The following is a 24261-nucleotide window of genomic DNA, read 5'->3' as shown; positions in this document are numbered from 1 at the left end:
TGCTATGGCAGGCATCCCACATATAAAATAGAGGAAGATGGGCACAGATGTTAGCTCAGGGCCAGTCTTCCTCAGCAAAAAGAGGAGGATTGGCAGCGGATGTTAGCTCAGGGCCAGTCTTCCTCAACGACAACGAAAAATCAAATATATTTCTGTTACCACACAAAAGGGGGCCCTCTGCCCCATGTGCATAAAAAGCCAATAATTACAGCACCAGCTTTTGAGAAAAGAAAAGGCTTTATTGTGAGCTTGACCAGCAAGGAGACAGGAGGCAAGGCTCTCAAATCTGTCTCCCCGATCCAGGGCTTGGGGTAAAGTTTAAGAGGTTGGGGGGAACAGGCTGGGAAGTGGAAGTGCTGGCGGGGCAGGTTTTGATTGGCAGGCTTTAAACATTTATGGTGAGTGTGGAGGGGGCTTTAACACTGGATCTTCCCAGACAACAGACCCCTCGCTTCTGATGAGAGTCCAGCTTTCAAGTTCTAGCTGTGTCCTGCTCCTCTGGTTCCGTGGGGGACAGAATCTTTGGTTCTGGGTGTTATTTCAGGTCAAGATTTTCTCCTCTGTGCATGCTCTGGCTACAAGACTTGTACTTTTTGGCTTGCCCCTGAAAAGCAACTTTAACATTCTGTTGATAAGATGGGGTCAGTTTGGGAGCCGGCCTGGTGGCGCAGCAGTTAAGTTCATATGTTCTGCTTCAGTGGCCCGGGGTTTGCCGGTTCGGATCCCAGGTGCAGACATGGCACCACTTGGCCAGCCATGCTGTGGCAGGCGTCCCACATATAAAATAGAGGACGGTGGGCACGGATGGTAGCTCAAGGCCAGGTTTCCCCAGCAAAAAGAGGAGGATTGGCAGCAGATGCTAGCTCAAGGCTAATCTTTCTCAAACAAAAAAGATGGAGTCAGTTTGAACTGGTCCTAGAGGGTCCGTGGTCACATTTCTATAACCTAGCAAACAACTATAAAGGAAATTTCAAAGCAATTTCATTTAAAATAGCATTGAAACTAAACTATCTAGACATAAACATAATGGGAGCTATCCAAGGTCTATAGTAAATGCTATAAAATATTGGCCTTGGAAAATTAAAGACCTAAATAAATGGAGAGATGTATGGTATTCATGGATTGGAAGACTCCATATGTTTAGCCAGCCAATTCTCTCCAAATGTATCTACACACTCAACACCATCTCAGTAAAATTCCTAGCAGGCTTTTTAAAATAGAAGTTGACAAGATGATTCCAAAATTTACGTGGAAAGGACCTAGAATAGCTACAATGATCTTGAAGGAAGAGGAGGAGGATTTATACCACTGTATTTCAGGGATATTCAAAAGTCAGTGTAGACCTAAGGATCAATCAATCAATCAATCAATGAAGTAAGCCACATGGCAATGAATGTGCCCAGACGCCAATCAAACAGACCTAATGCTGACTCTAGGGCTGTGCAGTGTCCCGGAGGGCTGCCCCTGCACCGCCTGGTGGTAACCCTGTATTGCTGGGTTCTGGAGAGGCTCAGAGAAGCTGGCGAGGAGCTAAGTGGGATGTGGTGGTAGGCACTGGACTGCTGCCTGAGAGCTGCAGGGTCTTCAAGGGGACCTGCCTGGGTGGAGTGGCCGTGGCCAGGGAGGTCGGCGAGAGACAGGAGTAGAGTTGCCAGATTGAGCAAATAAAAATATAGGATACCTGGGTCCCCCTGTGGTGTAACGGTTAAGTTCGTGCACTCTGCTTCAGTGGCCTGGGGTTCACCAGTTCAGATCCCAGGCGCGGACCGACACATCACTTACCAAACCACACTGTCAGGCGTCCCACATATAAGTAAAGGAAGATGGTCATGGATGTTAACTCAGGGCCAATCTTCCTCAGCAAAAAAAGAGGAGGATTGGCGGTGGAAGTTCGCTCAGGGCTAATCTTCCTGAAAAAAAAAAAAATACAGGACACCTAGTAAAATTTGAATGTCAGATAAACGACACATAATCTTTTAGGTATAAGTATGCAGCATGAAATATTTAGGACATACTTATAGTAAAAATGATCTGTTGTTTACCAGAAATTCAAATTTAGCATCTTCTAGTTTTTATCTGGCAACCCTAGGCGAGGGGAAGTAGAAAGGACTCAGGAAAGACGGGCTAGGAAGTGAGGGGGAAGGGAAGAGAGGCTGAAGACAGGGGAGGGGAACTGAAAGGATGGCTTGGAAAGAGTTGGAAGTTGGGGGGAAGCAAAGAGAGAGAGTTGGAAGAAGAGGGGTGGGCATGGGAGAGGCTGGGAAATGGTTCTGGAAGTGGAACGGAAGTGGCGGGGGGAGAAGGATGTGCCAGGAGCGGGGAAACAGAGAGTGGGGGAAATCTAGGACACGAGTGAGAGGGAGGTGTGAGGGCAGAGAAGGAGCATGCAGTGGAAATCCTTGGAGAAGTCAGGTAAGTTTGGCACATGAAGGGGACCTGGAGTACGCAGGAGGCTGTGCACAGAAATGGAGGCATCCAGCGGTCGAGAAACTCTTGTAAGTGCTCTCCCCAGCATTTATCTGAGATCCCCTTGTCCCTCACCCACCGGTGCAGACCATGTGGGTGTATACCCTGGGGTGGCCCGAACTTGGTCCAGCCCCCCTGAAATTCAGCCATCTCTGCTCCTACAATGACAGCATAGGAGCCCTGCTCCCCACCCCAATCCTGACCCATTCCTGGAGCCCCCAGTCTCTTCAGTTCTCAGAAACCCAGGAGGTCAAAGAGAGCAGGTATGGCAGCTCCTGCCCTCCCCTCCCTCCCAACCCCCCATCCAAAAGGAGCAAAAGAAGCTCAGGAATGAGGAGGGCTTCCCTTAGGACACACAGTGAATGCAGGTCTCCTGGCCCACAGCTGATGACCTTCCAATGCCTGCCATCTTGAATTGCCTACCCCGATCCCAGTCATCCCTTTAGATGGTCCTAGAATCCACTCCTACCGAATCATCCTCAAGTCCTGCTCCTCTTCGTTGTGGATTCTTCCTAGAATCCACATGAGCCAATTCTACCCCCACGTCTGCCCCATCTGTGTGTGGCTTTCCAGTCACCACGTATAGTTGTTCGTGTTGGGCACTGCACAAGAGCACTACACCTGAGCAGGTACCACTCACATCAAAGACATCTTTATTATTTTGAAAACATTTTTTTTTAATTTTTTGTGCATTGTGTTATTCTTTTGCTGACTGCAAAGCGATTTATAATTTATTGCAGCCATGTTCCAGCAGGTGGCAATAAAGTGTCTTGTTCCAACAGGGTTGGTAGGCACCATTCCTCGTCCACTTACAAAGGAGAAATCAGTTTGAAAATGGAAAGACGTTGTTGATGTCATATCATCTAAAACAGCCTGTGCTTCTAAACAAGGAGCTGCTTTTCCACCTGATTCACAGAGGATGTTTAAACAAAGAAAATCGCACTAACAAAATAGAGGAAGATTGGCACAGATGTTAGCTCAGGGCCAATCTTCCTCAAGCAAAAAAAGAGGAAGATTGGCAACAGATGTTAGCTCAGGGCTAATCGTCCTCAGCAAAAAAAAAAAAAAAGAAAGAAAGAAAAAAAAAGATTCACTGTAAACAAGAACATTTAACTTCCAAAAGATGGTAATGGTAGACAGGAATGTTGTTTTGCCAAATCCTTCCAACTGGGGAATAAACTAGCAGATTCAGATGACTTTATTTCATCTCAAAGGAACCTGTAATTAATCACTATTTCAAACTCTGGGGATGGAAAAAATACACTAAAAAAGAGAATGAGTGGAGTGTGATGGCTGCTGAGATTTGCCACCAAGATCTGTTCAGGAGTGAAGGATGTGCCCCTCTCAGGTGCTGCCCCCTTGGAGACAGCCTCAGCTGCCGAGATCCCACGCGCCAGAGCTCCCCTGGGGTGCTCTGACCCCTTTGTTGGCACTGAATCACAGCCCAACATCTCAGTCTGCCCAGTCCTCGTCCTCGATTCCTTTCCACAGCTGCGAGCCCCACCATCCTGAGAGCGGATCTCCACCTGACAGCTAGTCTGGCCTCCCAGTGAGCCACACAGAGATCGGCAGCCTTGATCAAGCATTTGAAAATGAGGGGCATACCCACCGTGGTGTGCAGCATTCAAAGTTAGGGTCTGATTTCGTATATATCCAAAAGAATTCAAAGCAAGATCCTGAACAGATGTTTGTGCCCATGTTCACTGCAGCATTATTCACAATAGCCAAGAGGTGGAAGCAACCCATATGTCCATCCACGGATGAATGCATAAACAAAAGGTGGTATATGCATTCAGCGGAATATTATTCCACCTTAAAAAGGAAGGAGGGGCCGGCCCCGTGGCCGAGTGGTTAAGTTCGTGTGCACCCCTTCGGCAGCCCAGGGTTTCGCTGGTTTGGATCCTGGGCATGGACATGGCACTGTTCATCAGGCCACGCTGAGGCGGCGTCCCACACGGCACAGCCAGAAGGACCTACAACTAGAATATACAACCATACACTGGGGGGCTTTGGGGAGAAGAAGAAGAAAAAAAGAAGATTGGCAACAGATGTTAGCTCAGGAGCCGATCTTAAAAAAAAAAAAAAAAAAAAAAGGAAGGAAATTCTGACGTGTGCTACAACATGGATGAACCTTGAAGACATACTGCCGAATGAAATAAGCCAGATACAAGAGGACAAATACTGTACGATTCCATTCACATGAGGCGTCTAGGCAGTCAGATTCACAGAGTCACACGGGAGCAGGGAGGGTGCCAGGGGCTGGGGGAGGGGCACTGGGGACATGCTGTTAAATGGGTCTAGAGTTTCAGTTTTGCAAGGTGAAAAAGTTGCACAACAATTCGAATATACTTAACACCCCTGAACTGTAAAAAAAAAAAAAAAAAATTAAGATGTAATCTGAAAAAGAAATATTGACGCTACAGGCAGAAGTGAGGTGAAAATAACAAAAGAAAATATTGGCGCACAATATACGTGATTCTGTTTTTGGCAAGGCAGGGACCGGGGTTCCAGAAGAAAACTCCACAATTCTGATAACGGACGGAAGAACGTTTATGCAGAACATAAAGATTGGCAGCAAGTGATGTCACACACTACTTAGGGGATGACATTTTAAAAATCACACAAATCGTTACAATTATAGCATGTTTGATTAATGGGATTATTTTGAATAAGGTAAGGAATACTGACTATTTCTCAATAATTTGGGTCACAAAGCCTGTTTGCAGTTGACGAGTCAGTTGACAATTACTGGTATGTGGGTAGATTTCCAGATTGCACCTATTCCTACAGGTAAACACTTCGGGGAATTTTGTGCAGTAGATGCTATAACCGGAGACAAATGATACATACATTTAGTAAACTGCTTACATAACCCAAATCTGGAAAAACATTTGAGAGGCCAGGTATTTGCAGCTGTGCACAGAAATGGAAAGGTGCATGGAAGCTTATGGAATACAATAGAAGATTCTTGAAAAAATTCTAAAGCGTTTAATAGACCCAGGTGGACACTCAGACACCAGGCAGCTGAGGACATGGAAACAGATGCTCTGGCAGGCGGCTGGCGCTGGGACAGAGACATGAGGTGACACCTCCTGGACCAGCCTCCTTTCTCACCTCCTGGAGAAGCAAATCCTTGTTCTGCACATTCTTCAAACTGGATAACAAATAATGCAGCAGAAATTTCTTCATATGCCACTGAATTTTTAAATATCTCTCCAACTACTCTTTGGCTTCTAATAAATGTTGGGATGTATTGAAAACACATATATGAGAAATAAGTCTGAAACTATTCAATATACAAAGAGAAAGCGGATCTGATGGCAACATAGCACTAAATGGGTGACACCTCTTAGAAACTGTTCGAGATATTCACAGAGATTTGCATCTTAGAACATAAGCCAAAGCTACACTTTGAGAATCATCTACTTTTAAATGGTGTTTTAAGTGAAATTGATATTTTGAACAAAATAATGCAAGAATCCGATTATTGCCCTTCCAAGTATCAAAGTGGGGAAAGAATGACAGATCAGTGACAGGTTAGAAAGTGTCGAGTCCAGGTGATGCGGCATCCTCTTCTCTCTGCATTTGTTTGTGTTTGTTTGAAAATTTCTACAGTGGGGCCGGCTCCGTGGTCCAGTGGTTAAGTTCACGCACTCCGCTGCGGCGGCCCAGGGTTCAGATCCCGGGCGCGGACATGGCACCGCTCGTCAGGCCACGTTGAGGCGGCGTCCCATATCCCACAACTAGAAGGACCTGCAGGTAAGATATACAACTATGTACGGGGGGTTTGGGAAGATAAAGCGGAAAAAAAAAAAAAAAAAAGATTGGCAACAGTTGTTAGCTCAGGTGCCAATCTTCAAAAAAAAAAATTTCTACAGTAAAACATTTTAAAAATAGCACCCTAATGGCTACCACAAAACATCCTCATTTCCCCCCAACCCTTAAATAATTAATCATTAAAGAGTGACTATTGAGCCAGCCCTGATGGCCTAGTGGTTGAAGTTTGGCACCCTCCACTTTGGCAGCCTGGGTTTGGTTCCCCAGCGTGGAACCACACCACCTGTTTGCCAGGAGCCATGCTGTGGCAGCGGCTCACATGGAAGAACTAGAAGGACTTACGACCAGAATGTACAACTATGTACTGGTGCTTTGGGGAGGAGAAGGGAAAAGGAAAAAAAGAGAGAGGGAGAGAGAAAGACTGGCAACAGATGTTAGCTTGGGGCAAATCTTTCCCAGGGGAAAAAAAAGAAAAGCGATTACCAAAAAAAGAATCTGTGGATTCACAGGGAGCTCAGAGTTCATGTTGTACGGCCCTCTGTGGATGCAACAACTCTGCCAAAATCTCTCCACCTAGGTCACTGGGTCTCCACTTGATTACGTCCTGCAATGGGGGGGCTCCCTACCTGATAACTCACAGCCCCCAAAGGTACCTGAAGGTTACCAGAGTCAAAACCACACAGACTCCCCCAGCCACTTACACAGACTCTCACACACACACTCTCACACTCACCACACAGACTGGGCTGCACACTCTTCATGCCTCAGTCTCTGAAACGGTGAACCACTGTGAACACTTCCAAGGCCTCCACCCTCCTAGGGGCTGCAGAAAACCCGGCTCCTTCCGTAGCCAGTCTCCACCCTGCAGGGGCCTTTAGCTCCACCCTGCCCCTGCGTGACCAGCTCCAAAAAGAGAGCCTGGGATGGGAACAGGAGAAGCAGGAAGAATAATTGGGATGCAAAACAGGTTCGGGGAAGCGAGGCCTGACGGGAGGGGCCGGGATTTGGCAAGAAGAGGGTAAGGGAGGCTCTGCCAGTGAGTGTCCACAGCGCCCGGGTGTCTGCTGTCAAAGAAAATGGCACCAAAGTTAAACAGGCACGGGAGGCTTTATCGGAGACTATGGCGGCTGGGGAGAGAGACTGAACCCAACTCCAGCGAAACGAAAGGCAGGAGGATTTTAATCACCAGATGGGCTAGTGGAAAAGTGCTGGAGGAGGAGAGGAAGGAGGTCGGGCCACGGGACGCGTGCAGCACACTGAGTTATTCCTGAGTCTGCAAATGTTTTTTCTCCGTGATCAGGCCATCTGTGTTTGCTAATTGTCGCTCATTCAAGCTGGGCGCCTCCCTCCCCACCCCCCCACCCGAGCCTAGAGTCGGGGCACTATCTTCCTTGATAATGACATTTCAAAGGCAGGGCCTCCAAGTCCTGGAGGAAAACATTCCCAGGTTGTAAAACCGGCTAGAGGTGGGGAGATTTCCCCACATTTCAAAGGGACCGAGAAAGAATTTGCAGTGACAAGTTTTCTAAAGGAAATGCTCCGAGTAAAAGGGGCGGGGGCGGGGGGGGGGTGGGTATCGTCAAGAAGAAATCTGTGTAAAATTCAGTCAAGCTCAGGGGACCGTTAAGGTCATCCTGGTCACCGCCATTGTGTCAACCCTGTCCCATCCCTCTGTGGGTGCGAGAGTCTAGGTCTCTGCACCGCCTGGCGCCCACTCTGCTCGGCACGGTGAGCGGGTGTGATCCCAGCAGGGGGCTCCTCCAAGAGGCAGGTCAGGAATGGCTGACCTAGGGTCTCTGTCCAGCTCCAACTGCCCACAGGGGCATCCGTCTGGATGACCGCATCTGCCCAGTGTCTGAGTGCCAACATGGGTCTGTCTGTGTCCTCAGGGGACAATGGGTCCCTCTGGTTGTCTGCCTGTGTCTCTATCTCCTCCAATGGTTTTTAATTCATTCATTTAATAATCTAATAAACATTTATTAAATGTCTTCTGTGGGCGTGTCCTGATCATCGGGGTGTCCCTCTTCATGGCTGGGCTGGTCTATGTTTCTACAGTGACATCTGTCCACACTGGTGTGTCTGTCTTTCTGTATCCCACATGTAACTGCCCCTCTGGGGGTCCCTGTCTCTATGTCACTCTCTCTCTCTGTCACTCTGTTTCTCTCTCTGTCTGCCTCTCTGTCTGTTTGTACGTCCATTGATTCATTCATTCATACAACATCGCAAACATCCCCTGAGGCCTGTGATGCGGGAGATAGACACCAGCCCAACCCAGGTGAGGAGGGCTGGGAGACAGGGAGGTGCTTGAGGCTGAGGTGGGTGGGAAAGTGGGAGCGATGGGGGTCAGAGAAGGCTTTGTGGAGGCGTTGTCTGCATCCCTGGGGCTGGAGACGTGGCCCCAGGGTTGGAGGCTGCGTGTCTGAGTGTAGGATGGTACACGTTGGGGTGGCGGGAGAGAAGAGAAATCAAGAGACCATGTGTGCCAGCCTTGGACTAGAACACATTGCTGGGGTTGGGGTCGAAAGACAGCCTGCAAAACACAATGTCCCCCAAAATTAAGGGTTACAGGCCCCTGGTTCCTCCTCCCTCAGATCCAGGAGCCCAGGCCCCCAGTGCCCTCCTTCCTCAGACCCAGGGCTCACCACGGCCCATCATGATTACCTAGGAGGAGTCGAGTCCAAGCAAGGGCAGGCGGGGGTGGAGGAATCCTGGCCAGGCTGGGTAGCCGGGATGCCTGGGGCTCAGCAGGGAGAACCAGCCAAGCAGAAAGCAGAGCAGGAGGAGCTGTCCTCGGTGTCTCCCGGAGCTCCACGACCTGGCCATGGGAGTCCCCAGGGCCACCCTGCTCGGCCTCTTTGGGGCTGTGCTCTGCCTGACAGGTACCCAGACTTCTGAGTCCAATGGTAAGAAGGGCTGGGGGCCTGGACCCCTGGGTCTGAGGGAGGAGGGACTGGGGGCCTGGACTCCTGGGTCTGAGGGAGGAGAGGCTGGGGGCCCGGACCCCTGGGTCTCAGGGAGGAGAGGCTGGGGGCCTAGACCCCTGGGTCTTGGTGAGGAGAGGTAGGACTGTGTCCCCCCATTTCTCTTCCCCTCCTCTGTGCTTGCCTGTCAGCCAGCATCTCTCTTTCCAACACCCCAGCCTCTCTCCTCCTCCCTGCCCGCGCCCCCACGCATGGGTACTTGTGGGGAAGGGTGGGGGCTCTTTCCAGAACTGGCAGGGAACCACAGCTTCATCCTCAGGCTACCCTTGTCCCCAGTTTGGGCAAGGACAGGGCCATACTCCCATCAGGACTGCAGGGGCTACAAAGACAGGCAGTTAGAGTGGTGGGGAGGAGGCCCCGCCTGCACACACAGACCTCTTGTGTGTCTGCTCATCCACAGAAGAGAGTTTGATTTCTGTATGTGTCCATATGTCACCACGTCCTGTGGTCTCTGTGCTTGTCTGCGTTTCTCTGTGCCAGATTGCCATGTCTGGGTGTTTGAACAAATGCTGTATGGGTCTGTTTATCTCTGAGCTTCACTCTCTATGTAAAAGAGATGTGGGTATAATTTTGCATCTCCGTGGCTCTCTTTGTGTTTGTGCATCTCTGTGATCGGTAGGCCTGCATTTATCTCTGGGTATATGTGTTTGGGTATTTTAATATCTGTCTCTATGTGTCTTGTACCTATGATTTTATTTATTTATTTTCTATTTTTTAATTCTTTGCAGGGAAAGATTCACCCTGAGCTAACATCTGTTGCCAACCTTTCTCTTTTTTTCCTCCCCAAAGCCCCGGTACGTGATTGTACGCCCTGGTTGTAAGTCATTCTAGTTCTTCTATGTGACCCGCTGTCACAGCATGGCAACTGACAGAGGGATGGTGTGGTTCCGCGACCGGAAACCGAACCAGGGCCGCCGAAGCGCCGAACTTTAACCACTAGGCCACCAGGGCTGGCTCTATGACTTTAAGTTGTATGTTTTTGTGGGTGTCTTTTTCGTGCATCTCTAACTCTGCATAATTGTGGTCTCTCATTTTCTTTGCGTGTTTCTGATTCTTGGGTCTTTATCTGTCTCTCTCTGGGTGGGAAGGCCCGTGTTCCTGGATCTCTGTGTGCATTGCTATGGTTTCCGTAACCACACGTTTTCCTGTCTGTAAGTATGATTTTGCATGCGTGCAATGTGTGCCGTGGTTTGGGGAGTTTCTAGTGGAGGGTCTGGCTGCAACTTGTTTTGTGTGTGAATGCAGAACTCTGCGTGGACGCATTCAGGATATTCTGTGTATATTTGTGAGATTCGCACGAGCGTGTGTCAATTCTGTTATTTCGTGTTTAGGTCGGTGTTTAAGTGTCTTGTGTGTGTCCTGTTGGGGCCGGCTGTGTGTGTGTATTTGTATACAACCCTGCGCATCTCGCCGCCTGTTTGGAGTGTTTGTTTTCCATCAGTGGCCTGTTAGTGCAACTGAACGTCATGAGATTAGTTGGCAGAGGGACTGGCAGAGCAAGAGTGAATCACTTCCTCCTTCATCAAAATCTTAGAGGGCTTCCTGGAAGAGGGTGGAGATCGGGAGCAGCCTCGGGGGGTAAAACTGGACTGGTGGGTGCAGAGAGGTCATGACTTTGCCTCGAGGTAGACCCAGCCATGACGGCCAAGCCTGGTTCCCTCAAGGCAGCGAGGGCTGTCTCCCCTCGGAGCCGAAGAGCCCTGCCCGTGCGGCCCGCCGGCATTTGCAGGGTGGAGCCCCACGTCCCTGGAACAGGCTCATCCCTGGCCTGCTCGTCTCACCCCACCCCTGCTCCTCTCCTCAGCATCCCAAGCCCTGCAATGCCACAGCTTTCAACACATCTACTTCGGGCCCTTTGACCTCAGTGGCAGGAAATTCCTCAACGTCTCCTGTCTCCACGGATGCTCTGAGGCGGTCCTGTCCCTGGACACTGGTGAGGGCAGAAGGATGGAAGAGAAAGGAGTGGGGGAGAGACTAGAGAGGGAGGTGGTGGGGGGAGCCAAGAGCTTAGAGGGGCAATTGGGTAGAAGCGGAGGGGAAGGATAAGGTCAGAGATGGGGAGGTGGAGGAAGGGCGGAGAAGGGAGAGAAAGAAAGGGGGGGTGAGGGGAGGGACCAGAGGGAAGGGGAGACAATGGGGAGCCAGGGAGCGGAGGTGGGAGAAGGGAAGGAAGGAGGAAGAGGGGAGGGAGAGAAGAGCGGACCGATGACAGGGGTGGTGATGAGGAGAGGGGAGGAGAAGGGGTGAGGGGAGGTGGGGAGGGGCAAGTGGAGTCTGGAAGGGAAAGAGGGAGGAAACGGAAGGGCAGGAGGGAAAAGCAAGTGAGGGAGGCAGAAAAGCGGAGGAGGGAGAGGCTGGAGACTGGAGGTGGAGAGGCGAGGCAAGAGGGAGAGGAGAGAGAAGGCTGCCAGGAGGCGGCGCACAGACCCCACCCCCTCCCGCCCGCAGGGTATCGCGCCTCAGTGACCCTGGTACACAAGGGCTGCTGGACAGGCCCGTCCACGGGCCAGATGCAGTCCAACCACCACGCGCTGCCGCCCGACTACTCGGTGGTGCGCGGCTGCGCGACCGACTTGTGCAACTCCGACTTGCTGAACCATGACGCCATCCCCAACCTGAGCCCAGGTGTGCCGGGGGGACGGGCCGCGAGTGCGACGGTGAGGGGCTGGGAGGGGCTCTGCCGGGGCTGCCCCGGCAGGGTGGGGAGGGGCGTGGCCTCCGCTGGGCGCCTCCTCCCGGCGGCCAGGATTGCAGCCCCCCCCCCGCCCCCCCCCCCCCCCCCGCATCGGGCCGGGCGGACGCCCTGGTGCAGTGAGCAATCCGCACAACCGTACCTGGGAACCACTACCTGACTGTGCGTCTACTCTCTCTTGCCAGCACCCAACCCGCCGACGCTCAGCGGCACCGAGTGCTATGCCTGCGTGGGGATCCACCCGGCGGACTGCACTCCGGAAAAGTCCCGACGGGTCCAGTGTCACCAGGACCAAAGCGTCTGCTTCCAGGGCAATGGCCAAATGACCGTTGGTGAGGGGCTGGGAGGGGGGCAGGGCTTGGGCAAGGGGAGTGGAGGTAGGGCAGGCCTGAGGGTAGAGGCACCAGGCAGGCCTGAGGGGGAGACATGGTCCCGGTCTGAGGGAGGAGGTTGGCTCTAGGCTGAGAGAGGATGCAGGGCCCCAGTCTAAGGAGGGAGACTAGAAGTCTGTCCAAGGACCCAGAGGTGCCCCTGGCCTCTGAGGTGGGGGTTCAGACGTGGCCTCCTCCCTCGGTCTTGACCCCTCCTCATTGCGCCCACCCCCAGGCAATCTCTCAGTGCCTGTGTACATCAGAACCTGCCACCGGCCCTCCTGCACCGTCATGGGCACCACCAGCCCCTGGACCAACATTGACCTCCAGGGCTCCTGCTGCGAGGGCAGCCTCTGCAACACGGACTCCGTGACCCAGTCCTTCACCTCCACGTCGGCCAACGCCTGTCCCCGGGCGCTCCACGTCACGGCCCTGCTCCTCATGGTCCCCCTACTGGTCGGCACTCTGGGAGGCCCCCTCGGGCTCTCCTCATAGATGCCCCTCCAGCCTCTTCCTGGGCAGGGGTGCTGCGGACAGGGTCCCTGTAAACCCTTCTCGCAGCTTCAGACCTTAGAACCCGGCTCCCTGGAAAATGATGTCAAAGAGAAGTTTCCCTCTCATCTCTCTCCTTCCTGCTTCCCTACCACCGCCCCACCCTTCCCTGGTCAACAGACCTGGGAAAAATTGGGCAAGGTCCCCAGCATCCCAGGGTGGGGGAGACAGCCACCTCCTGCCCCGCATGCAGAGCAATCCTGATAAGAGATATCACTGACTGAGCCCCCACCAGGCCCCGGCCCCCCACGACCTGGTTTCCTGCGCTCTCCCTCTGGGGCCTGGGACCGGCTCCCCCAGGGAGCTGCGATGATGTCTTTATTCGGATCGTCATGAGAACCTCGAGAGGCAGTATGTCCCAGGAGTTACGAGCCCAGACTCTGGAGGCAGGCTGCATGAGTTCGAATCCCAGCTCTACCATTTAGCCTACGGGTGACCTTGGGCAAGTTACTTCACCTCTCTGTGACTGTGTTTCCTCACCTGGGAGGTGGAGGTGAAAATAAAACCTACAATAATGACAAGACCGACTTCACGGTTGTTGTGGTTGGAATTTAAAGAGATGAACATGGAGTACCCGGGACACAACACTCGCCCAGCATGAGCGGGCTACTGTCAGGATGCCCACGTCACAGATGGACAAGGGTGGGGGGGCCTGCTGGAGCTCACGTATCTAGTGAGTGGAGCACCAGGCGTGTGTGAGTCCCAGCCCACCACACCGCTAGGCATCCACCTCCCAAACACGTGGGGGTTGATTTGACGGAAACACATTTGAGTCCAAGGTGAGCCAGGAAAAATCCTCCAACCTGGGGAGATCTGGGAAGACTTCCTGGAGGAAGTAAACCTTGAGCAAACTCCTACAGGATAAAGAGGAGGCAGGGCATCTAGGGGGAGGAAACAGCCAGGACAAAGGTCCGGAGGTAGGAAGGAACCCAGAGTGTGCAGGACACCTACATGAGCACGTGAACTCCATCCTCTTGGGCTCATGTTTACAAGGTCCTTTCCCATCTTCGTCCCACTTGATTGTCCCAAGGACCCAGTGAGGCAAGCAAGAAAGGGAGGCACGTCCCCACAGAGCAGACAAGTCGCCCAAGGCACGGTGAGTGAGAGCACTTTTCAGAGTGAGCGGCAGAGCAAGGATGGATCCCACATCTTCTAATTCTACCTCGACAGGCAGCCTTGTGGGAGGAGGGCACGTGAGAAATGCTGCTACGCTCCTGTGAGGTCAGGGGAGAAGGGTTCGAGACGTCTACACAGCCTGATGTGGAAGGGAAACTGGATCTCCTTGCTCGTTCAACACCACACTAACTGATGGCCTACTGGGTGCCCACACTGTTCTGGTTGCGGGGCACCCAGCAGGCAACAAGACAGGCCACTTCCCTCCCTTCACAGAGCTGACCTTGCTGGTGGGGGGGAAGTGACTTGGGATTCTGTTGTGAATGTGGTTTAAAGCTGGGATGGTCAGTCTGATGTGTCAGCTCGGCTAGGCAACAGCCCCAGTTATTCATTCAAATGCTCATCTAGGTGTTGCTGGGAAGATATTTCCAGATTTGGTTAAAGTCCATAATCAGGTGACTTTCAGGGAGGTTATTCTAGACCATCTGGGTGGGCCTGCTTCCATCAGTTGAAAGGCCTGAAGAGCAGAGCCCGCAGCTTCCTTGAGAAAGAAGTATGCCTGGGGGCGGCAGCTTCAGGCCTCCATGGGGACTTCCAGCCTGCCCTTCCTCGCAGCCTGCCCTATGGATTGGAACTCACCCGGCCAGCCTCTGCAACCACATAAGCCAGTTCCTTGCAATAAATCTCTTAATGTGCATCTCCTAGTTCTGTTGTTCTGGTTCATCCCAGACTGATACAGAACCCTTTGGAGGATTGAGAGCCGGGGGCTGCCATGATTTTATATTATATAACATCGTGTTATTAGGTGTATCATATAGTATACATAATGTTAAGTGTATTATATGTATGTAATTATATACATAAATAATTACATGTATTATAACTTTTTCATTGAGATATAAAATACATACAGTAAAATGCATGAAGTGAAATTTTTCTGTAACATACACCTGAGTGACCTCCACCCAGGTCAAGATACAGAACATTTCCAGCCCGCGCCCCCATAGTCTCCCTCATAGCCCTTCACAGGCACTTTCCCATCTTGAAGGAAGCCATTATTCTCACCTCTATCATAGATCCATTTTGCCTCTTTTTGAACTTCATATAAATGGATCCCTCAGCATGTCCCCTTGTGTACATGCTTTACATTTTAAAAGAATCCTTGTGGCAAGAATGGAAGCTGAGACCTGTAAGGTGGCTACTGCACCAGTCCTAACGAGCGATGACAGGGTGGCCACCAAGAGAGTATTTGGGTTGAATAAGGGATAGATTTTGTTGGTAGAGCTGAGAGGACTTGTTGTCACATTTGTTGAGGGCTGTGAGGGAAAGAAAAGCCAAGACCGCTCCAAGGTTTTGGCCTGAGGAATGGGGTAAATGGTGGTGCTGTTTACCAAAGAGAAGGACAGATGAGAGGGAGTGAGAATCAACAGTTGAGTGTTGGACATGTTGAGTGTGATTCAGTTCAAACTAAGAGCACTTCAGTTTGCACAGGGCCCTTCATCAGGGCATAGAACATACGGGTATATCTCCCCAATGGAAATTAGTTTGCATGTTTCCTCCAGAAGACATGTCCTGGAATGTTCCTAGCAGGACAGTTCATAATAACCACAAGCTGGAAGCAAGCTGAATACCTGTCAATAGTCGAGTGTCCTGTTCCCAGAGTGGGATACCATACAGCACAAGAATGAACCATCTGCATGCAACAGCATGGATGAACCTCACAGATGTAATGTTGAGCAAAAGGATAAAGACACACAAGAGACCATCCTGTATGATTCCTCTTATATAAAGCCCAAAGTAGGCAAAACTAATATACGCAATTAAAAGTCAGGAGAGGGGCCAGCCTGGTGGCGTAGTGGTTAAGTTCGTGCACCCTGCTTTGGCAGCCCAGGGTTCGCAAGCCTGGATCCCGGGCATGGACCTACAAATCATTCTTCAGACCATGCTCTGGCAGTGTCCTATATACAAAATAGAGAAAGACTGGCACAGGTGTTAGCTCAGGCACAACCTTCCTCAAGGGAAAAAAAAAAAGAAGATTGGCAACAGATGTTAGCTCAGGGCCAATCTTCCTCACCAAAAAAAAAAAAAAAAAGGTCAGGATAGTGATAATCCTTGGGGGTTACGAGCAGAAGAGAAGACAAGGGGGATTCTGGGGGTCTGGTCTTTGTGTTTCTTGATGTGAGAATTCATTGAGCTTTTTGCTTATGATTTGTGTTCTTTCTATATACACATTATTTTCGATAAAAGGTTTTTTAACATTTTTTTTTTAAATCTTTCTTGGTGCAGAAGTGGCATATGGGGGAGTAGAAGAGAAAAATAAAACCTACCCCTTTCTTAAAATTTTCTGTTTGGTTACAATAGGCAAAAGGGTGAAGATTTCAGTTGACCATCTTATCACACGAAGCCTTGCAGGTGAGGCAATTTGTTAAAGGAAAAGGAGTGACTGAAACGACAGATCCAGAAAATACAGTCTCTATTCTGTTGATTGGTTTTGAATTATCCAAATGAGAGTTCATAATTTTTATTATCTACATTCTGGCTGAATGGACTTAAATTTGCATGCCATTCATTTTGCCTGTGTCGTCACACTCGGCTCTTTGTCATGTTGATCTCCGGTCATCTGTTGCAATATTTAGTCATTTTTTACTACTCATTGGACAACTAATTATTGCTGTCTCCTAATTGCAGTGCACAAGCAATATCTGGTCTTATGGGAGGGGAAAGGCAGTGAAGAAATAGGATGGATGCTACTGACAAAATTGTGATTACAAACATCAGGTCTGCCACCAACAACAATCCTTATATTAAATAATAAAGGGAAAGAAGAGGCAAGATTAAAAGAAGTTAGTAGATGGATAGATAGATACAAGAAAAGGTGGAAGGAAGGAGGAAAAGAGGGGGGCGGGAAACAAGCGAAGAAGGAAATATGCATATCTACTACAGTTTGAATCTCTGTGATTGGTCACAAGGCCATGATTGGTCTATTCAATTTCCTTTTTCCATTACTCATTCCACGTTTCCAAGTTTCCTTTGCCCTCAGCTGGCTGGTGTTCTTCACTTAGTGAGCTGACTTCCTGAAAGGTCTTGATCCTCAGTGGTCCTGCCTTTCTTGTCGTTGCTGTTGTTGTTTTTACTCTTGGACATGGAAGCTGTAAGAAGTGTTCCAGAGAATGCTTTGGGTTCTAGACATGGCCTCCCTTGGCTCCACTGTGCCGCAGGAACTCAGTTTCCCCTTGGTAATCAAGATCGGTCACCCAAGCCCATAGAGTAATCCTCCTCTTTGCCTCTTGGTTCAGTGTTGTGAGGAGCCCAAAATGGCCAGGAGACAGTGTCCCACCCCCCAATCCAGTGGAACCACTGCTGTGTCCTCTAGTGGGAGCATTCTTTCCTTAGGAACCAAGACGTCCAAGCCAGCAGAGCTCAAAGTTGTGGGGATGGGAAGCAAAACTTCTGCAAGTGGGTATGAGGTGTAATAGTGAGAGGGGTCCCTGCGAATCCCTGAGACCCCGACCCCAGTATTTGGGCTGTGCCCTGGGGAGACAGCATTCAAAGGATGCATGCGCTGCATCCCGTAAGACAAAACCCCATCCGTGCAGGCGTTGACTCCCAGTTGGCAACAGTCACTGAGTCATCCCATCATTGTATCAGGTGAGCTTCTTCTAGGAGATGGAGTATGAGGTAAGACCCGTGAACCCATGGGCATGACACACAGAGGCCCGCTTCAGACCTGGATCTTGGAAAAGAAGCTGAAAGGTGGTAGGGAAGCAACATTACCAAACTTGGATTTATAATTGGTCTCCGTCATGCATTGAGATCCTCCTATGTTCCTGGCCATGCACTGGGCACTAGGCCACGGAGGGGAGTCCCAGGCCTGGAGGAGCTCCCAGTCTAATGGGAGAGCTCTCATATCCATGCTCAGACAGCTGCAAGCCCATGATGGAGGGATGTGCAGGGACAAGAGGAGCCGGGTTGGAGGAGGGATACATTGGGGCTGGTGCCAGAGGGAAGAGAACCTGGTGACAGGTTTTAAAGCATGCCACATGGACAGAGAAGGGAACAGCATTCCAGGCAGAGGGACCAGCCTGTACAAAGACAGAGACACAGAGGCAGAAATAATCTCAGTAGACAGTCAACAGACATTTGTCATTGATTTTTCTGTGCTGGGTGATCCTGGAGAATCCTGTCCTGAGGAGTTCTTGGTCTGATGGGGGACTCAAACTAGGACCCAGAGGGACATAGCCCCCAGGGAGATCAGGGCAGTAAATAAGGGGAGTGCTGGGGCTGGAAGGGTTGGCAGGTAGAGAAGAAACCTCTGATTGGGGGTTGGGGCATCAGGGGTGACTTCAGAGAGGGTGGAGCCTGTGCTGGGTCCTGAAGGATGAGTAGGAGGTCACCAGGTGGACAGAGTGGGGATCAGCATTCCAGGCAGAGCCCACAAAAGATCTCGGGAAACATTTATTAAATGGCAGAGACAGCAGGACAGAGGCAGGAACAAATAAGAGACAGAGAGAGCTGCAGTAATCTATTCTTCGGAGCTGGGTGATGCCAGGGACCCAGCGATGAGTCAGACCCAACCCTGCCCTCCTGGTCTGGAAAGAGGCAGTGATAAACCCGGAGGCTCGTGGCTGGTAAAGCGTGAAGAAAGAGGATCTAAGGGAGCGCCAAGGAGGAAGACCAGGAGAGGCCTCTGAGAGGAAGGAATCTCTGAGGAGGCACCTAAGTGACAAGTAGGAATTGGCACAGCTGCAGGAGGAAGGGCGTTCCGGGCAGGAAGGACAGTATGCACAAAGGCTTGGTCTGTGTAGAAAGTGTGAGAAAGGAAGATGAGGATAAAGAGGGTGGCAGTGCCCCTGAAGGGCTTAAAATGTCAGGTGGGGATAAAGTTTCCTGAACTTTCCCCTGCAGCCGATGGGGACCCACGGAAGGGCTTAGAGCTGGGGAGAGGCACGGTGGCAGCCAGGTGACAGGACACTCTCCCTGTGACCGTGCAGGGGAACTGAGACTGGAGGCAGGGAGACGTGGGAGAGGTTGGTGATGGGGTCGCTCATGCATGTCTCCAGGGTCAGGGGCCTCTGAGGGCTGGAGGGAGGAGGAGGGACTTTGAAAACAGCATGCGAGGGCTGTGGGTCTGGAGTGAAGTTCCGTACAAGTGAGGATAGAGGTTTCCTGGAGGTTGGGGTGGGCGCTGTGGTCATAAAGGAGCACACAGGAAGATTATGGGGCATGGCAATATTCCCTCTGGGTGTGTGTGGTGATTTCATGGGGTTCACTGTGTAATTATTTGTGCCAAATATACCTCTATGTTTTATGCACTTTCTGCATATATGGTGTATTTCATACAAAAATAATAATAATGCCAACAACGAAGTCAAGGTGAGAGCCCAGGTCTTTGGACTCCCATATTGTGGCTTTTTAATCTTTGGTGATAGAGGTCAGGATACTGGCTATCTCTGGTGTATCACTTGGGAGAGGGTACAAGAGAACCTCCTGTGACGATGGAGATGCTCTATGGCTTGCTCCAGGTGGTGGTCACACGTGTATACACACAGGTAGAACTGAGTCAATCTGTACACTTAAGATTTGTGAACTTTATGGGCCAGCCCCAGTGTCCTAATTGTTAAGTTCAGCATGCTCCATTTTGGCAGCCCAGGTTCAGTTTCTGGGTGCAGACCTACACGACTTGTCTGTCAGTGGCCATGCTGTGGCAGTGGCTCACATACAAAAAGAGGAAGATTGACGACAGATGTTAGCTAAGGGTGAATCTTCCTTAGCAAAAAGAAAAAATTGTGAACTTTACAATGTGTAAGCCATATCCCAACAAAAAGAAACAATTAAAAATATGACATATAATTAATGATATCATGTCTGGGATTTGCATTAAAATAATATAGGAAGTGAGGAAGTGGAGGCATGGATGAAATGCCATGAGTTGATACTTGTTAAATGGGTACATGGAATTTTATTGTACTCCTCTGTTCACTTCTGTATGCTTGAAGTTTTCCATAATAAAAAGTATATATATGAATGTATGTATACGTGTATAGACAGATGATAGATAGATAGATAGATAGATAGATGATGGATAGATAGATCGATAGATGGAACAAATATCTGTTGAACTCACAGTGACCCAGGCTCTCCCTCCCTTCAAAACTCAGATGTCTGCCTTCTCTGGGCAATCCAGATGATCCAATGCCTAGATCATACACCCAGCATTGCCCCTTTCCCAAGATTCCTCTGCCCTCCCCAGCTCCATGAAAGTGGGAGCCTAGGTCAGCACCAAGGACAGATCCATAGCATTGGGTCTCAGTACCACAGACAGCAACTCAACTAATGGGGGGACAAAGGACAGGGAAATGAGGAAATGACATCCTCCCCTCCTCCAGGACAGTGTGGAACAGGATGAGAGGGCAGAATCGAAGGAGAGCCAGTCAATAGTATTGAATAAGAGCATTGCTTCAACAAATATCCACTGAGCCTCCCCTACGTGACGGATTGAGATCCGTCCCGAACAATAAGAAAAATAAGAAAACAGGATCACTTATATAGTCCTAAGTGCCATGATAAAGACAAAACAATGAAATAGGATACAGGGTTATTTATGGGGCTGGAGGGGACCGTTTTTGAAGAGGTGGTCAAGGAAGAGACTATTTTGAGCAGAGAACTGGATGAGGTGAGGGGACGACCCATGAGGAGGTTGGAGGTAAAAGCATTGAGGCAGAGGGAACAGCAGGCGCCCAGACCTGGGGCAGGAAAGGTCTTAGGGTGTTTGAGGATCAGCAAGGAGGCCAATGTGGTGGGGCAAAGTAAAGAGTTTTGGCAAGATAGGGGTAAACACATAGAGAGAAAGAGATAGAGAAAGAAAGACAGGAAAATATGAAAGACAAGCAGAGATTGAAAGAACCAAGAAAGACTCAGAGGGAAAAACATAGAAGTGGGGCCGGCCCTGTGGCCAAGTGGTTAAGTTCACGCGCTCCACTTCGGCAGCCCAGGGTTTACCGGTTCGGATCCTGGGTGCAGACCTAGCACCACTCATCAAGCCATGCTGAGACAACAGCCCACATAACACAACTGGAAGGACGTACAACTAGGATATACAACTATGTACGGGGGGGCTTTGGGGAGAAGAAGAAGAAGAAAAAAAAAAGAGATTGGCAACAGATGTTAGCTCAGGGCCAATCTTTAAGAAATCTTGAAATCTTTAAAAAATCTTTAAAAAAATGATACTAGCTGCAATGTGTAAAGTGCAATTTCCATAATCTATTCCATCATTCTGTTACCTATTCATATCTACGTATTCATACACAGTATATATGTATACATATTCATATATGTATACTTTTTATTAAAAACTTCAAACATAAAAGTGAACAGAAGAGTATATTTCTTGTTCTTATTGCGTAACAAATCAATCCAAAATTTAGTATCTTAAAACAAAAAGTGTATTATTTCTCATGATTCGAGGGTTGACTGGACACTTCCACCCTCTCTCTGGAGGTCACTCATGCGGCTGCATCCAGTTGGGGCTGGGCTGGGGCTCTTGGTCAGGGTACCTTGATTCTCCCCTGCATGGCCCCTCCCTGTGAGGAGCTTGGGCTTCCTCACAGCATGGTGGTCTTAGAGTTCTAAGGGGACAAAAGCAGCAGCTTTTAGTTCTCTTAAGAACTGGCCCTGGAACTGGTCCAGCATCTTTTCTGCCACATTCCATTCGTCAAAGCAAGTACAAACCAGTCAGATTGAAGGAGAAGGGACATAGAGCCTAGCTCTTGGTGGGAGAAGCCATATGCCAGCATAGAGGGGAGGAAGCATTGGCAGCCAGCTTGGGAGACAGTGCAGCACAGGGGCTTAACATATCCCAGGTCCCGTGTTGAGGGCTCCGGACACTCCACCCCACCTGATCCTCAAGCAACCCTGGGACATAGGTCTCATCATCCCCAGTTTATAGGGACAGCAGAGCTACACATGAACTCAGGGCTGTCTCTAAACCAGGCTGCATGAGTTTTATATCCCACACAAAAATAAAGTCATGTCAACGCTTGAACCAAGGTCTCTAGCCTCCCAGATTGTCAGATATATATATCATTTAACACAATAATATACATAATTGGTAATGAGTGGAGAACGCAGAGATACAAAGGAGAAAATAAACAAAAACAGAGAGAAATATAAAAGAGAAAGAAAAAAGGCATGCGCTTGGAGACAAAGACAGGAGCAGAAAATAAGAAGGGCCAGCGAGATAGAGAAGCAAAGACTCACAGAGACAGAGGGAAAGCGAGAGATTGACAGAACCACGAGACTTCCTTTAGCCTGGAAGCTCCATGAGGACAGGGATTTTGTCTGTTTTATTACTTATAGCATTACCTGGCAGTCAGTAGGTGCTCAATATATGAGGACAGGAAACTAGGCTAGTCAAGCAGAGTGCCTGCAGTTCCTAAAGCCACCACGAGGTGGCAGTATCCCAATGCCCTGAGGCTTCTCAACGCTTGACTCCAAGACTGCGGCGGAGGATTTGCCGCCATAGGCCTCTGACTTTCAGGACGACTTCCCCCAGGCTCAGCCCCGCCCCTCCCTGGACAAGCCCTGGGCGACGAGTGACCTTTCCGCCTGAGACACCCTCTTCTTCACTCCCCTCCGCCGCCCTGCTCAAACAACCCTTTGTCCCTGGCCCCTTCCGGCTGGGCCCTGAGGCACCTGGGTCCTTTCCAGGCCCGGAGATGGGGCTGGGCCGAAGGTGGGGCAGCTGGGCCGAGACCAAGAGAAAGTCCCAGGGATTCTGGAATCAGTTCGTCTAGCCTTTCCTGGACCCGGAGTATGGGATCTAGCTCCCGCCTCCCTCTGACCCAGGGGTGCAGGCCCCCAGCCCCCTCCTCCCTCAGACCCAGGGGTCCAAGCCCCCAGCCCCCTCCTCCCTCAGACCCAGGAGTCCAGGCCCCCAGCCCCTCCTCCCTCAGACCCAGGGGTCCAAGCCCCCAGCCCCCTCCTCCCTCAGACCCAGGAGTCCAGGCCCCCAGCCCCTCCTCCCTCAGACCAGAGAGTCCCAGCCGCAGAGTCCACACCCCTAGTCCCCTCCTCCCCCGAAGCCCCAGGCAGCAGCCCTCAGCCCTGTCCTCACACGCAGACCTACGTACAGTGGTCCTCTGGTGTTCCCCCTCCCTCTCTTTTACAGAGACCCCTCTCCCCCTCCAGTCCCCCCTCCAGGGTTGAGACCAAGGCTGACTCACAGGAAGCTCTGGGGCCCTGAGTCACCGCCATCCCCCGGCTCAGCCCCTCCCTGGGCTGGAGGGAGCTGGCTCTGGGGCCCGGTGTCCTCCCGCCTGCCCTCCCCAGCCCAGAGCTTCCCTGTGGAGGCAGGTGCTCCCCCGCTGCGACCCCGAGCTGCCCACCCCAGTGTCTCCCACGTCCAGCTTTGCTCCATTCTTCTCGTCTACTTGTGATCTCTTTGGAGATAAAATTTCCCTCTCTCTCTAACTTCCATGCCTTGATTCTGGCTCCTGCTTTCTGTTCACCTCTGGGTCTCTTCTCAGTTCATCTCTTTGAGTTTTTAAATTCTCTCTCCCTCTCCTCTGGCTGCACCAATCAAGGTCTCTCTGATTGTCTCTCTCTCCTCCTGGGTCAGTTTCACACTGAGGCACGGAAGCAGTGGAGGGCCTGGAGGTCTCTGTCCCGTGGCCTCTGACTCTCTCAGGTGGCCGCAGTCTCTGTGTCTCCGGCCATTGGCCCCTGAGTGCGGCTGGGGTGGAACTGGAAGGGGTAAGGCTATCCTCAGCTGTGCTGGTGAACAGGAGCGAGAAAATGAGGCACAGATAAGCATGGAGAAGCCCAGAGAGAGAGACCCAGAGTCGGCAAGAGACAGACACAGAGCACCAGAGGCCGAGAGAGAATGAGACAGAAAAGAGAGAGGGAGACGGAGAGAGAGTCAGAGAGTGAGAGATAGACAAAAACAGAGACAGAGGAGGATGAACACACAGAGGGACATAGAGGCAGAGAGACAGGGAGAGAATGAAATAGAAAAACAGAGGGACACAAAGATGGAGACAGAGATGCTAAGAGAGACAGAGAGACGCAGAGGCAAAGAAAGGAAGAGACAGAGAGATAGAAAGAGACAAAGGCATAAAGGAGCAAAAAACAGAGACAGAGACAGACAGATGGAGCCAGAGGTCAAGATGAACCCAGAGGCTTCCATTGCGGGAGACTGAGGGAGGAGCCCGAGGTGAGGCCCGGAGAACAGGAGAGGGAGGAGAGAGGCACAAGAGACAGGTGCCAGGCCACAAGGGGGGCGGGTGGCAGGGGCGGCCAGGCAGCAGCCCCG

The 24261-nt window shown here is 50.7% G+C and overlaps 1 protein-coding gene across 1 annotated transcript; it reads left to right on the top strand.

Moving 5' to 3' along the window:
- Nucleotides 1–8644: 8644 nt before the first annotated feature.
- LYPD5 (LY6/PLAUR domain containing 5) lies at nt 8645–13367 on the top strand. Its single transcript, XM_008520076.2, has 5 exons — nt 8645–9146; nt 11029–11157; nt 11673–11849; nt 12102–12248; nt 12523–13367. Exons 1-5 carry the CDS (start codon nt 9065–9067, stop codon nt 12780–12782), a joined length of 795 nt encoding a protein of 264 aa, XP_008518298.1. The 5' UTR covers nt 8645–9064; the 3' UTR covers nt 12783–13367.
- Nucleotides 13368–24261: the final 10894 nt, after the last annotated feature.

Source organism: Equus przewalskii, chromosome 9, assembly GCF_037783145.1.
Source record: "Equus przewalskii isolate Varuska chromosome 9, EquPr2, whole genome shotgun sequence".
NCBI classification, from domain to species: domain Eukaryota; kingdom Metazoa; phylum Chordata; class Mammalia; order Perissodactyla; family Equidae; genus Equus; species Equus przewalskii.
Note: the sequence above shows the minus strand (reverse complement) of the source record. Positions and strands in the feature narration are given on the sequence as shown.